At 42.0% G+C, this 15880-nt stretch overlaps 1 protein-coding gene across 1 annotated transcript in view; it reads right to left on the bottom strand.

Moving 5' to 3' along the window:
• tsc22d3 (TSC22 domain family, member 3) overlaps positions 1 to 10918 on the bottom strand; it is a 30238-nt gene extending 19320 nt beyond the window's left edge. Inside the window, exon 1 of the mRNA XM_068595377.1 lies at positions 10178 to 10918. Within this exon, the coding sequence (XP_068451478.1) occupies positions 10178 to 10488 (311 nt within the window). The 5' untranslated portion in view covers positions 10489 to 10918. The remainder of the gene's footprint in view (positions 1 to 10177) is intronic.
• Positions 10919 to 15880: the final 4962 nt, after the last annotated feature.

A 15880-nucleotide genomic window follows, 5' to 3' on the forward strand; every position in this document is an offset into this window, starting at 1 on the left:
CCTCTCGCTTCTTCTGTTGAAGTTATACGAAGCAGAACGGACTTTATGTTAAGAGCCATGGCTGTAATTTGTTCATGGTGACCTACCATGATAACTGCATTGCTATCCCGGAAGAAAATTGGTACACTTGGAGGTCTCTGCTGCATTGTATTTTCCAGTTATTCAGTTCTTTTCTTTTTTTTCTGAGCCCAAACTTGGACGCACCAGTAACAAACCATATTCAAGACACTAAAATCAGAGTTTGATTATGGTTCATTTGGATGTGCCTGTCACTTGTTTGTTTTTTAAAAGCATGTATACTGTTAACTGTAACTCAAAGAGGCATTTGTATTACCTTCCATTTCTACCAAGTGCTGCCTCTGTACACAGATACAAAAAAAAGTTTGCTTGATTTGGCAAGAACAGTTATTGCATACCTCGATTCTTCTGATGAAATGAACTCATTGCACTAGGGCGTGAGCAGGTTGCCTAAAATGTTCCACTCCCAGCTGGACAGATGTGTGAAGTCTCTCGCTTGTTTATTTTTTCTTATCCTCTCAATGTTGTTCAAAAGCCCAATTTAATGATGCAATTATGTATGACAGTACAGCACAGGAGTTCACAGGCCTGGCAGGGAGTAGTTGAGGTGACACTAGTTAAAACACCAGGCAGGTGCTGGAGATTAAATTAGGGATATGGCTGTGTGATGGGAAGCAGATGTTAAAAACTCCATTATAAATCCAATTACACCTTTGCTTTTAAACACCCACATTACATAATTGTTTAACTGGCCGAAAGAACATTATGCTGCTCAAGTGAGTTTGACTGATGCTCCCTGTGTGTATGCTCCTTAGGACCAAACGCATTACCCTTTGCCCATTGCAGGACGAGGCAGTCATGTCTGGGGAACTTAAATGACTCTTCTTCTCTGTTAGATTACATATCCACCCCAACAGCTCAGGCTTGTTTACTGCACACAGAAGCACAGCATGTTGCGACACTGCAGACGTTCAGTATTGTGATTGTCTTAGTGCTGCAACCTTTCCTGTGTTCTGGAAAGCATGTCCTCATGACCTGCAGACGCTCTGACAAGTAATTGTTTTCTTTGCCAAACAAGATGAGCCCTTCTCAGGAATGGATTGTGGCAACACCGTAGCTAAAGTATGTCTAATAGCCCTGTGGCCTGCAGGGGGAAACACATCAGTGGTTGTGTGGATGTGTGTGTATATGCACACTCATGGATATTTTATAAGGCCGCTTTGAGCTGAGAAAAGATGATTTCTTTTGTCCGTTTCTATTGTGTGTGTGTGTGTGTGTGTGTGTGAGGGGTGGGGGGTGTGTGTGTGTGTGTGTACGCCCAGGGTACATAATGTACCCAACCTGCGTGCGAATAGTGCCCAGGGAGAATAAGATAGGCTAATGATAGGCCTGGCTCAGTCCCACTCCACACTGTCTGGCTGCTTTGTGTAGCAGACTATTGTGGGAAGAGAACGACTGACACCACTTGGGATTATAAAACAGGCATCCAGACAGAAACAGACGGAATAAGCACCAGAATTTATCTGAAATAAAGTCTTCCCGTGCTTACTAGAAAAGAAGAACAATCTATTGTTGAGTTTTAGCACTAACTATCTCACTTTGTATTATTCAGATGGATGAATTGCTTCTTCCCTGTAAGTCTGGATATGAGAAACATTTTTTTCCATTCCTGATCTACTGTTCCTCACCTCAGACAAACTTCAACTTGGCCCTCAGCTGAGTGGGTTATCACATTCTCACTTCTAATGAAGAGTAAGAAAATGGGGTGTGAAAACCCAAACCTTCCCATTGAAAATAAAATGTTAGTGCCCTCCAACTGGCAGCTTGTACTGCTCAGCCTGGGTGGTAAAGAGTGTGCAACTCCTCATTATTTCAGCTTCCCTGCATCCACACCATGAGACTGGAGACACACATATTGTCTTTTGGCTGTCTGAAGATGCAGGTTGTCGAGTGCGAGCTGCAGGCTGATAAAAAGAGCAAACCTCAGTGCACTAACCCCGAATAATAAGTGTTATGCAAGCTGTACAGCTGTCTAATACCTTGTGTAATTATCACATATTGCTGTTTGGCTCTATAACTTAGGGCTGTGTGTGTTTTTGTGTGGGAGTGTGTGTGATGCAAGTGTTGACAGGCTGCCTTATTATCTAAATAGGCGCCATAACCGTGGTCCACAGAGATAAGGCCGCTAGCACAAGCCATGGTCACTCCAACTCCCTGCCCTTCCCTCAGAGTTATATAAGTCCAATAGACAGGAACGACTGAGATGGAGAAAGAGTCAAAAGGAAGAGAGACAGAGCGATGGAGGAAAACATGAGGAGAGAAGGAAGAGATGTGGAAAATATAGAAGGGAGGGAGTTTAGAGAGTTACACAAACATGAAGCATGGAAGAAGAAGAAAGGGTTTAATGGATGGGTGGTACTGCTTTCCTCTTTTGAAGTATTTGTGGAATTACAGAAAAAATAATCCTTTCTACTTTTCATTGTTCTGAATATTGCCCAATTTGCACTTTCCAAATATGTCTGCACTCAGCGGTGCTGTTATTTAGTCTTCATACATATTTTGCATGGACTTGCATCAGGAATTCTTCGTTATTTCTTCAAAGTCATGTTTATATGGAAGACTGAGCCTTAAGAGCTTTGGTACAAATACATTTAAATAGAAACCACAACATTATTCTGGACACATTTTGTTCCATGACCACAACACAAAGAGACAGTATTTCTTTGGCATTTGGCTGTTGGACATTTCTGATTCAGAACTACAGCATGATAACATCATATCATAAAATAAATGACAAACTGTACAGAGGTAAATCCTTTCATGAAGTGTATCCCAGCACATGTTGAGGATTTGACCCTACTTGAGACGGCGGTATGAGTTTACTTATGGATTTCTAATCCACCTCTGGTAAGTACAGTCCTGCATCTCCACTCCGTCTCCCAGGACAAAAGAGCTTAGCTGGATTCTGCTGTGGAGACGTGTCAACAACAGCATAAATCTGTGGGTCACCTTTGTGTGTGTGTGTGTGTGTGTGTGTGTGTGTGTGTGTGTGTGTGTGTGTGTGCGTGTGTGTGTGTGTCTGTGTCTGTGTTTCTCATGTCCTCCAGATGAACAGATAAGTTACTCATTCCTGACCCTTGCAGAGTGTCAATAGGGACAGGATAGTTGGATTAAAGGATATTTGTTATCGGGCTCTGTGGTCTTTCTAACTAAAGAGTGGCAATAATTGTCTCTGTCAACAATTTATATGAAAAGCCCAAAACCAACAATCCATCTTTCACTGTCAGCCTCATGTCAATTTGATCCGAAAACATTTTAAAACAGCTGATGAATATTCAGTTACATTACTACAAGTATTTTAAAACGTTTAAAACATAAATATTTGAAGTAGTTCCTTAAACCAGGTGAGCACTGGAGTTCTTAGCAAAATGTTTCTCAAACAAAAGTAGGCAGTGTATTTTGGGGGACTATTTCCAGACAGGGATTTACAGCAGTAGAAAAATGTATGAGATAATTTCCAAATAAACTACAGTACCCATGTTGATTGTGATGAAGGAACATGCCACCCGACGGTCCAGGGCGCGTCGTAGAGTTCCCAGTTGACACGCTGATGTGGCTGTGTGTTTGGACAGCACTGTCTCAAAAAGATTACGTTCCCATGCTACAAAATCGCATTGTGAATTCCTATCGGGCGAAATGTCTGATGTTGTGGGTTACATTTGCTTTTGATGTATCACAACTACATTTGGTGGATTTGCCACAGCACAGAGCTTCCAATCAGGAGACGGCTGGATGTGTCACATGTGAAACAAATACTTTTGTTGCATTTTTTGTTTCGTTTGGTGTTTGAAAGCATTTAAAAACTGCAACCATTCAAATACATTCCCCTTGAAACCGAATTGAGGGTGCAGTTCAGTTGTATGGGAATGTCATTTTGTCAGAGACAGCGTTGGTTCGGAGGTTAACGTACGCATGGTAAACTGTGTGCATTCACCAAGAACTTGATCACCACTTTACAGACAGAAGACTGTGTTGAGTCCAGTCGAGGAGTACTGTGGAGCACTCACATTCACCCACACACATATGTACACATGCACTCGCAGACAACCCATCCAACAGTGGTTTCAGGCATCTCCTGGCACGGCACCAAGAGCAGCCTATTCACACAGGCTCAACACAACAAGGCTGTAACTCAAGAGGTCCATTAAAAAGTCATTATTGTACATCCCTCTTTAAATTGTTCCCTCAGTGATAAAATCAAGCACGGAGCTGCTTTGCGGGGTAAACACACCTAATACCAACCTGTGGTGTCTCTTTTCAACACACACGTGTTCAAAGCCTGTGTTATTGAGGAAACCCATAAAAATATCTGTTAAACAAACACCTATTCTAGCTTTTTGCTTCCTGCTGCCGCCTAAAGAATTACTTCCTTTAGCTATAGACAAAGGTTGTGACTTTGACCACAGACGTCTACAGTCTATATACTGTATACTACAGTTCCACCTAACGTCAACACCTAATCTTACCAAGTTCTGTATATGCTTTGTCTTTGCAGAGGCCTCTTGTCTGGCTGTTTGTCTCCCACTGACTCTCTCTCCGTGTAGCGCTCCCTGGCCTGACATTGCTTAGACCTCGCCTTTCTGGCCTGTGTTTGTTCTGGATTGACTCCTAAGACTTGTCTGGCCATGAATCTGTTCTTCCACCCAGACATCCTTCCCTCTGCCTTCTCACCAGTAATCCCTGTTTTTTTGTTTACATCCACGTCTCCTGCCACCTGCAACCCATGAAGTTATGTAACAGCAAACTTCTGTGGGACACGTAGTTTTTCCACCAGGTTACACTGTTCCATTTTGTTGCAAGGACGAGCTCGGAACAAAAACAGTGTAATTGGATACAGGTCCTGTCATCATCAACAAGGATGTCTCTAACATGCATAAGCCTGCTCTGTCACTCATAATCTATTGTGTTATATATATGCAGGACTGCAGATCACGTCCCTCTCTCTCTCTCTCTCTCTCTCTCTCTCTCTCTCTCTCTCTCTCTCTCTCTCTCTCTCTCTCTTTCTCTCTTTTGTGTTGTAGCAGCAGAAGGGGTGTGAAGTTTGCATTTCAACACTGGTGCAGATTCACTCTGATCCCTTTGACTGTTCCAGCTTGTAGTATCTTGCGTATGATAATTCACAGGCGATGGTGCCGTACTTGTGCTGTATGTTTTTGATGAGTGCGGCCGATGCTCAGGAGAAACTTTTCATTATACAGAATTTGTCTGCCAATTTTACAGCAGCAGAGAATACAGAGGAAGCAGTGTTTTGTTTGCCTGATCCTTACATCTTTCCTTCTCTGACTGATTTGTGAAAGCCTATAAAGATGTTGTACACGACACACACATCCAGAGGCTGGCATGAAACTGGGTGCACTTTGATCGCTGCAACTTCTCCAAAAGTGTGTATCACTTTTATAACAAGCTTTTTATGCAAATGTATTCCTTCAAAAACTGTGCAGGCAGACCCGCCCTGTATTCATCTCTACCTTCACTGAAAGGAGATACTTTTGTAAGTGTGACCTGCATGTAAATAAATTCAACAGGTCATTTGACCAAGATAAAGAAGGTATTACCTTGTTATCATATTCCGTTGTAGAGAACTGATCGACTGTAATGTACCCATCGCGCAATGACGCAGACTGAGATGGAAGTGCTTTTCCTGGGTTACGAAGCTTCGCCAGGCGTTTCACAGGCATCATTTTTCTTGTGGGGAACGTTAAAATTGTTTAATGCATGTATGGATTCCTGGATGGTTTACATATGGAAAACACTCTAAAATCTAGGTCTTTGACTTTCGCAAAGCTATTTTGTGTTTTATTTTTGAGTGAAGCTTCAAAGTGCACTGGAGTCTCTGACACAGCTGGATCCTGTCTTCACTCCATTGTGGGAGGGCCAGGTCATGTTCAGTAGGCAACTGGACTGAAGCCAAAGATCAACTCAGGCCAAAGTGAGGAACTTTTACCACTGTAATGAGGCCGAGGCAACAAAGAAGAATGTAACAACGGAAGATCAAACCTTGTCAGAGGTTATAACTTCCGGATCAGAGTCATTTTACCAACAATTCATCCACAGAGCACACACTAAGTTACATGAAGTGAACCTTACGTACAATCGTGAAATTAATGTAATCCTTACACATGCCATGCAACTTTTTGCTTACACGTGTTATTATTTCCTCCAGGAGATAATGTTTGCTGTGCTTGTCCTTCTCTGTTTTTGTCTGTCAGATAGCCGACCAGCCAAATTTTGTTCATTTATGAGTGTATGGTCAAGGACCTCTCTTGGTTACAGGAATTCACACTGAAAACATGTTTTATTGTCTACATATTTTATTGACTGTACACCATCACTGACTGCTGACTCAACTCCTAACCAGCCGCAAGGGGCAACAAGTTATCAACAACTGCTTCAGTTTGGATTCTTGTTTTCATAGAATTAAGTATTGTTCCTTTATTGATTAGCAGGCCTAGATAAGAGAATTGCATGTGTGCATGTATATGTGTAACTAACACATGTATTTGTGTAACTAACACTTCGCCAATGACAAACTGAACTGTTCTTGTGTAGACGCAAAAAAAGTATTGAAAAAAAAGCTTTGACACATAAAACACCTGAGTTCGTGGTTACACCCTTGAAACAAGGTTGGCACGCAAACCTGCACAGAACCGGTGCAGACAGCTGTATTGATAACATTCTGTTGTGTAAGATATACTGACACGTTTGCGGTCTAGACGGGGGATTAGTGTTTGTGGTTTATACATTCAATCAAACATTAACACAGTGGCTGTTGCAAACACACCCGGAGATCTGAACTCAATTAAATGCATGTTTCTGGTCGTGTCCATAAACAGGAGGCTGAAGGGTGAGTATTCTTCTTCAGCTCTGTCATGTGGTCACTTTGGTTGCTGCTGCAGAGAAAAACTCATTTCTGAGGTCTTTGACACTTTGTGACATTCTTTATGCTACCGCTAAGTTTTTTCCCATTTGTGTTTTGACTACTGACTGACTGACTGACTGACTGACTGCAGGCTCTTCACCCCTCTTCACCCTCCCATGCAATGGTGTTTAGTGGCTGCTAAGTACTGACTGCCTGCCTGGGGTGAAGGTGTGGACGAGTGCCTCTCTCTTTGCAAGTGTAGCTCTCCAAGCCTCAAAGTAAATCAACATATTTTCTCTGGTTTTATCACAGATCTCGTAACCCCAATTCGACCACCGAACAGGACTCTCTCAGCACATCTGTGACCATCGAATCATTTGCATAAGAAGTTTCCTGGCCGCTGCCACTGCCTCCTACTGGTATTCAACTCGCCTAAAAGATGGCCTGCTTTCTTGAGCTATGCTGAACCTCTCAGTCTGTAAACACGTGGCAAATGAGAATGATGGCTGCTCGGCAGATTGACCACCCAGGGCGAGGTCACAGTATAAACCTCAGCCAGGCTTTCATCGGAGGCCAAAAGTAGCTAAAGTAAAATCTATGAACTTGTGCAAACCTCAGCTTAGCAAGGCAGCTTCTTTTTTTTTTTGCTTTAACTGACAGGATTAGACCGCAAACACATGCGTGCATGAATGAGTGTGTTTGTGTTTCTGCATAAAAAAAACGTAAAGGGTACACATCAATGTTTAAATCCTGCGAGAAAGCCTATCCGCGAAAGCCACATGATCCATGTCTGTGATTCCCTCTTGAGAAGAGCAGGTTTAGGAACAAAGTGTTCCGACTAAAGACTCTATTTGTCAGGCAAACAGTGGAGCTGGCACAGACAGGTGCATGGTGTGAGTGAACACTGCCTCTGGGCCAGTAATGTCAAAAATATTGGCTCTTACATCCTCACTTTTCCTCCCCCCAGGAAATGCCAGTCCTGTGTATACGTCTACATTTGAACTGTCTGCAGATACATTGTTCACGCAGAAGGAGATTGAGATTTAAATACTAAATATGAATTGTAATGTTACTTTTTTGATGAGACAAAAAACATGTACGATCATGAATATATAACAAGCATGAAGCGAAACAGTATTGCTGTGTCATTGTGACAAAGTCTGAATATCAGAGCAGAAAAGAACACTGTTGCACTATTAAATACGCCCTGCCAGGCTTCATTCAAATGCAGCGATTAATAACTCACCAGAACATAACAAAGTATAACTTCAGGTCTAAGGACTTGTTAAAGTATGGATCTGCAGTCCAAATCCAAAGTGTCATCAGCCCTAGATCTTCACCATGACACACCCTCGCTAGTGTAAATAAATCAAGAACATTCTGTTCCTTCATTGAATAATGCAGCTCTCCAAAGCAGGAACAATATCTAAACTGTGTCAAATTACCATGCTGTATACTGCAATATGTTGGGTATTAAAAACTTTTTTTTTTTTCAAGTGCCTAATACTACACTGATAAGTATTTATTCCTATAAAGCTGCAGAATCAACTTGAGCCTAGTTCAGGTCTAGTCATTGCTGCCATGAGCGCCATCAGTTCTGTGCACAAGCAATGTTTTTATTTCTATTGTAAGGTCTGATAATAATGCAGCACCAAAGTTCAACGCAGGAGATATGAACAGTCTGTCAAGTATAAAGCAAAGTTAAGGTGGGTTAAAATTTAACTTATTTGGATTTGCTATGGCAGCTTGGCTGCTGGGTAACTTTGATGAAACACAGATAATGACTCTCGCCACAGAACATTACTGATATGATAACATCTGCAAGTAACTGAATCCATGATAACAAATGCCATTATCACGTTCAGTCTAGGCACATCTTATCAGGATAAACACCATCAGAGATTTTCTTTCTGACCAAACATGGGATTTTACCTGAGATGGTTTACTTATTGGCTGTAAATATATATTATGTTTGAGAAGGATTCACATAGCAGCCAACTTATGTAAGAACATTTTATATTTGGTGCCTTCCTAAACAAACTCATAACAATATCCTTTTTTTTCACTTAAGGATTTTTTTTAACATTTGTTTCTGAAACCAAAACAACAATGAAATGCTTTCCTTAAAATGCCAGTGGAACAATAACTTAGTTGTAAATTCTTTTTATAATGAGGAAAAACAACTCAAGAGTTGGTCGGGTATCAAAGTCTGTTGGTCACTTCTGGTAAACTTCCTTCTGTAAACTTTCATAAACCAAAAAAAACAACCCCTCTTTTATTGCCAGATTATCATTATACGTACTCATGTACTGATAATATAGTATACAACTGAGATATGTTCTATAATCCTTTAGCACATATCTCTGTTTTACTGACAAATGACGACAACTTTGGAGTATTATATGACATTCAAAGGTGGCTCTTACAATAATAACAAGTTTGCTCTGTCCCTATAAATCTCTGCATTTTACCGCCCGACAGATCATAATAAGCTTCTCAAAGTAAGAACAGGACAATAACTTCCTGCTTGGGTTCAGGGGTTCAAAACTCTAGCTGACGGGGAAGAAGGAAACTGTAATCTGAGGCTGTGATCATTGAACAGAAGCTGCCGACAAACTATTCGACGAGCAGAAACTTTGTCGACGTAGTCTTCCTCACAAGCAGAGCGAGCCGGGCTGCAAACGCTGTTTAATGAACACGACGGAGAAAGTGTCGTGTCAGTTTTAGTTGACCTCTTGCAAAAAAATAATTTGAATGAAGATGACAACGAACTATTCAGAATAAGAGAAAAGAAAAAGTTAAAGAACTTTTGACATAGACGGCCAAAGTCACTATCAACATTTAAACTGTACAATGTTGCTCTACACTTTCTTGTGAAGTGACAATGTGCTCTCGCAGTGATCAGAAGTTCATTTTGGATCGCAATGAAAATGAATGCCCTCGTCCTATCTTGTCCTTAATCCATAACTGTAAACACGTATGTCATCCTTTTTAGAAGAAGTGCTGATCAGAGAACTCTGATTGGCCACCGTTAGCCAGGTACATCTCAGCCACTCGTATTGTGACTTGATTCATGCAGCTGCAGTAGTGAAAGTCGACTTTGTACCAATTATTCCAAAGGTAAAGAGCAACTTTCAGGACAAGTTCAAATTCCATGTCCCAATGACATCAACCTCAATATTCAGTCGTAATCTTATCAGATAAGCATATTCCTATCAGCTAATCGAACAACAGACATACCTGTGAAAGAAGAGCAGTATAGACAGCATGGTCTGGTCAATGTTGCTGTTGCAGATGCCCTCGTTCAACAGGAAGCAGGGGTCCCTCACCACGGATTCCAGGGAGTCTTGCCTCATGATGTTGTTCAGCTTGTCCGTGTTCAGGTTCTGGTACATCAGCTGGCTGCGGAGCTGGCGGAAGTGATGGACACTGGGGCTGGTGGGGCTTCCTGGCAGGCTGTTGGCCATGGAGTCATCACAGCCACTGGCCAGGTCCAGGCAGCAACTGCAACAGTCCAGGCCGATGGGCGAGCGGCAGTCATCGTCTGACATCTCTTGGGACAGTTGAAAAGGTGATGAAGAGCAGGTGCAGGAGTCTCAGTAAAGGATTACAGAGACTGAAGTGTATAAAATGAAGCCAAAGTAACAGGCAAAACACTAACAGGGTGTTTTCCTCAGCTCAGAGAGACAGACAGGCAGCCTGGGCTGGTCGAGTGTCTCCACTCCGGCACCGGGAAGGCTAAATGGCAGGTTGAGTTCCCCGCTGAGAGGTGCAGTCACGCTGGGCTACTCTGCCTGCTCCTATCCCTGAGTTTCTCCTCCTGTGGCTCTGCTGCGTTTAGCCTTTTGTTCGGGGCAGACGCTGCTGCAATGTGTTGCTACTGTGGCAGGAGAAAGAGTGAACGCCCCACACACACACTCACACTCACACACACACACACACACACACTCACTCACGCCGATTCAGCAGGAGTGAGCTTGAAAGCAAAACCCAGAAGCTGCTTATCACTTTTTTTCCCTGCACTTTTTTTTTCTTTGGTTTGTGTGCCTAGAGACCGATGGGGCTGAACAAAAAGGGAGGGAGGGAGTCGGAGAGGGTGGGGAAACCCCTTTGATTGGTAAAAAGCAGCGCTGGTTACACATACTGGGCCCTCCTCTTTTCGGTTTCAGCTTAGCCATGCACGCATTTAGGGGAAGGCAGATAGACGGAGAGGGAGTAAAGCTTCAGAGCATACTTGAAACATGTGCAGCTCCACCGACTCCACCCTGCCATGCTGACAGCACAAGGAGTGGCTGAGTGAGAGAGGCTGCAGGAACACACACAAAGACACGATTACATTTCTGTCTCGCTAATTTGTGAAAATGTGTGATGGGAGTGAACTGCATTGAATTTTGCATGCTTTTGAAAATAAAATAAAATAGTTTCTCGTTAAGCCTGTGTGTTTTTATCCATTTTTCCTGCCTCCATTGAATATGTTTTATATATTTAAAAGTATCATTCTAATCGGAAATCTGTTTGTGATTGAGCATAGGCTAATTAATTATGCAATTAAATAAAGTTCAAGATGCCTTCGTTTTAGAATTGACTGTGAAGAGGTATGAAGAGTCACAGCAAATGGTTTCCTTACATAACGTGTTGGTCGTGCACATGGTTGGCACTGCCACCTTGCAGTGGAGGGTTGTGGCCTGACTGCATGTTCTCCCCGTCTCTGGGTTTCCTTCAAATGCTCTGGTTAGCCAAATTGGAAACTCTAAATTGTAGGATTGTAGTTGTAGTTGATGTGACTTTGAGTCCTGTGACTAGTGTCCTGGGGGTACCGGGTTTCAGCCCCCCTGCAACTCTGCACAGGTTCAGATGAATAACTTTAATGGATTGCAATCAATATAGATGGTAATGTTTATTATTTTATGCTTCATGTTTTACCAGAATGTGTTTTTTGTATCAATTCAAGTTATTGTCACAATAAATATGGAGCGTGGAATGCACATCAGTGTCATTAGTATCAGTATGTGTGTGTGTGTGTGTGTGTGTGTGTGTGTGTGTGTGTGTGTGTGTGTGTGTGTGTGTGTGTGTGTGTGTGTGTGTGTGTGTGTGTGTGTGAGTGTGTGTGTGTGTGTGTGTGTGTGTGTGTGTGTGTGTGTGTGAGTGTGTGTGTGTGTGTGTGTCACAGTGTGAAAAGAGAGAGACTGACTGACCAGTGTGCTCTCAACATAGTAAACATAAACATTACCTTATCAGGCCTGCCTTGTGTTTGTTCACGATTTTGTCATTTTCCATATCTGTTCCCAATTGTTTGGGGTTGTGTAAGAGCATGCTGTGTTCTTGTCCTCCAGATGAGTGTTTCACAAGCCCTGATAAATACCGGGACAATGTCATTACAGCCCTACAGACAGCTCTGGGAGGAATGCACTGCTGAGCTGCTGACCTCAGCCGTTGACCAACAAGTCTGCTGCATGCTGCCTACAGATGGTTGGTCATGCAACAACAAAACAACAAGATAATTACAATGTAGCAATTTGCACTGTGAGGCATGCTGCTGCAGTAAAAGATGTCACACCACACATTATTGGGAAGCAGTGGGATCAATTAGGCAGAGAAAATGACTGACTATTGCTTTATTGAGTGTGTAATGATGTCCTCGGGCAGCGGGAGTGCTACATTTGGAACGACGGGGCTGAGGACTAATTTGGGTAGAGACTGCCCTCTAGTGGGCATCTGTTTGAATAGCCACTGATGTAAGTGGAACCCTCTTCTGTAAGCATTATTAGTCTGTACAGCAAACACTGGGTACATCCCAAGTCTCTGAATTACACCCCTGTTTCCCTCACTTCATCTCATGTGGGAGCGACCGAATTACTGCACTAAATATTTAAAAAGCTGTCCATGATTACTATTTGTATTCATTTGTGTTTTATCTACGAAGTCAATCATTTAATTAACCTGAGAAAATTACACATTTTTGTAATTTAAATTAACATGTTTATCCTGCTGGCAGCTGCAAACGTGTGTCTTGCTGGTTGTGTGTTTTTCTTGTTTGTCTCCAGAAATGCAGACGGCACTGAGCTAAATGATGTGAACTTGAACATGTGGACATGACAAAACCACACGGACACCCCAGCCGTCTAAAATAGGTCAGTGAAAACAGTGAAAGCTCATTGCTTCAGTATCAGTGGCACATTCCTTAAATCTGTTCAAATATCACTGATACGTCAGGCCACACAACACATGGCCATGTGTTGCTCTCATGTGCAGTTCAGCGAATAGCCACATAGCCATGTGTTGCTGCTAATACTCTATATCTTTATAGGAAACAATATAATAATAATGACCAATGGCTGCAGCATTATATCACTATAATTGCAAATGATTTTTTTCAATAACATGAGCACTTAAATGACTCTAAATGTAACATTACAGGAACTAAATTGAAGCTCAATGAAGGCTAACAGAAATACAGACTGTGTCTACGAGGAGAGTTTATTTCTCAGCCTTGTAAAGAACACTGAAAATGAGCTATTGGGCTATTTACTGTAAGTCTTGAAGTGTTATGTTAAAGTCCTTTTACACCGCCTTGCCAAATTCAGGATGTTGTTTCCTCTGCTTAAAGTTCTTACAGGAACCTCATTAGGCTCTGCCACAGAGCTGAGTTTGAAAAGGGCAACTTGAATGTGTATGTGTTGGCCCTGTTGTAGTACAGGTGAACTCACACCTTCAGTCTGCAGCTGCTGGATCAAAGTTGTATTCAGTTTGTTTCCTCGTGCCCGGGAACTTCTGAGAAGTGAACTTATTGGTGAATTGTTTATTGGAATGAGTTTTTATAGGCTGCCGGTTATAAAGTCATCATCAGGGTGAGCCCAAGCCAAGTTAACGTCTTCACAGGAATACGACAGCTTCCTCTCCAGCATATTCTTTGCTTGAACAACACAACCCTTTCCAGGCTTTAAAACTGCCTTTCACAAGGCGAGAAAAAGAATATGTTCTCATTTCCAGCCAGTTTGAGGAAGGGTTTAAGTGCACAAAAGTAGCGTCCTAGTTTAGGTGACACTAATATAAGAGCCTCGGTGTGACGGGAAGGCCAGTTGGATTATACTGAGATTTGCAAAGAAAACAGTGCTTTGGCTGTGACAACTTCTGGCAAAAAAAAAGAGACATACTCACATAATCCAGCTCTTTACATATCAAGGCCAAAGGTGGTATCAACAGCAGGTGATCAAGTCCAGCAGCAGATGCACTGCTATAAGAAGTACAGGAATTGTAATGCTCACACATTGCTGTTAGTCATACCTCCATCTAGACTGTGAGAACCCATCACGTCCGTTGTCACTAAAAGACACCTTGATGGAGCTCTGTCTTGTGTAACCAGGATTATCTTGGTAGCAGTGCTAACTGGGTCATTTGCCGTAAATGATCTCACAGAGTTTGACTGGGTCACTGTGTGTCTTCATCCACACCGAGGCAGCGCTGCTAAATACAGATAAGAAGGTTGTCAAAAGATTTGTTTTTCCTGTTGGAAATGTTCCAACGTTTTCCTGATAAATTCAAAGAAATATATATGTTTCAAAGTTCAGAAAGGTGCCCCGTTGTGTTTGTACCTTTGCTCAGTTGTACAGAACAGAGTATCCTCAAATATGTTAAATTGAACCTTTAATTAGTTCAATTAATGTTATCTTCTCACAGTCACATTAGCTCCTTTATCAACGGAGTATTGATGATTGTACACCAATCTACCAGACAAAGTTTCTGACATATCTCTTATCTACTTTAGCAAGCCATTGAAACTGATCTGTATCGTGTAGATGCTGTATACAGACAGTTTGGATTGCATAGAGATGTGCAAAGGTGTGTTTTGTTGACCCTGTGTTATACTTATATTAATAATACTGCTGATAAGAACAAGAATAAAGATAATAATAATACTAATCAAAGCACATGGTCATAAAGAGCCCATAGTGACAACACAGACCGACAGAGACAGACATATCTGAGCTGGATGCGTTCACAACTAATGAGTCTGAGTGTGTTTTAGATGAAGAGCTTAATAGTGGATAGAGAGATAATCAACCTGTGACTGGAAGAGTTGTGTGGCAGCGATAGTGAAGGCCTTGTGCCCACAGCACTTAGTCCTGGATCTTGAGGACAGACAGAAATCAGAAGGTCAGAAGGTTTCAGTTCTCTGACAGCATTGGATGGAGACAGGAGCTTTGTAACGTAAGAGGTATGCAAACACATTTGCTTGCTGTTGCATTTTGAACTAGTTGGAGAAGGAAAACAAAGACCAAATACAACGAGTTGCAATAATCAAGGTAGAAGGATATGAAGGCATGGGGTCAGAAGAACAGATGATATATCAGTACACATGCAAACACATACATGAGACTCAGGAAGGTATAATGACACGACAATGATCCACAGTAGAGTTTTGCTTTGTTTGAGTAACACCAATGTACAGCCACTAGAGGGCAGTGTATGCAAACAGAAGATCCTTATACAGCAATATCACACACACTCACACACACGCACACACACACACACACACACACACACACACACACACACACACACACACACACACACATGGAGAGCTTCGTGAGATGCCAGAGTTTGCATATCAATTTGCATCAGCTTGTGTGAGGCCCTGTTGTATTGTTTGTAACTCTTGTTGTTGTGCTCTTTCGTGTACGTTGTTGTCGGCTCGTTTCGGGTGCTGTAGCTTGACGACAACTATTATGTATTCAAGTGCTAAAGTATCTTGTTTGTCTACTACACTAAACAATTTGTGGCCATCACCAGGCTCAGCCAAACTTGCTATGTTTCCAACTTTTGGATATTTTGCTGCATTAGCGCAAAATATTCTCAATATGATAAAATCTAAATAAATACTTGATTGCTATTCAAATTAACAATTATTAAAGCTTTTGGCGCATACACAGCTCCATAACAATT

Source organism: Clinocottus analis, unplaced genomic scaffold (genome assembly GCF_023055335.1).
Source record: "Clinocottus analis isolate CAN_PGR_092001 unplaced genomic scaffold, fCliAna1.0.p SCAF_10, whole genome shotgun sequence".
In the NCBI taxonomy this organism is placed as follows: Eukaryota; Metazoa; Chordata; class Actinopteri; order Perciformes; family Cottidae; genus Clinocottus; species Clinocottus analis.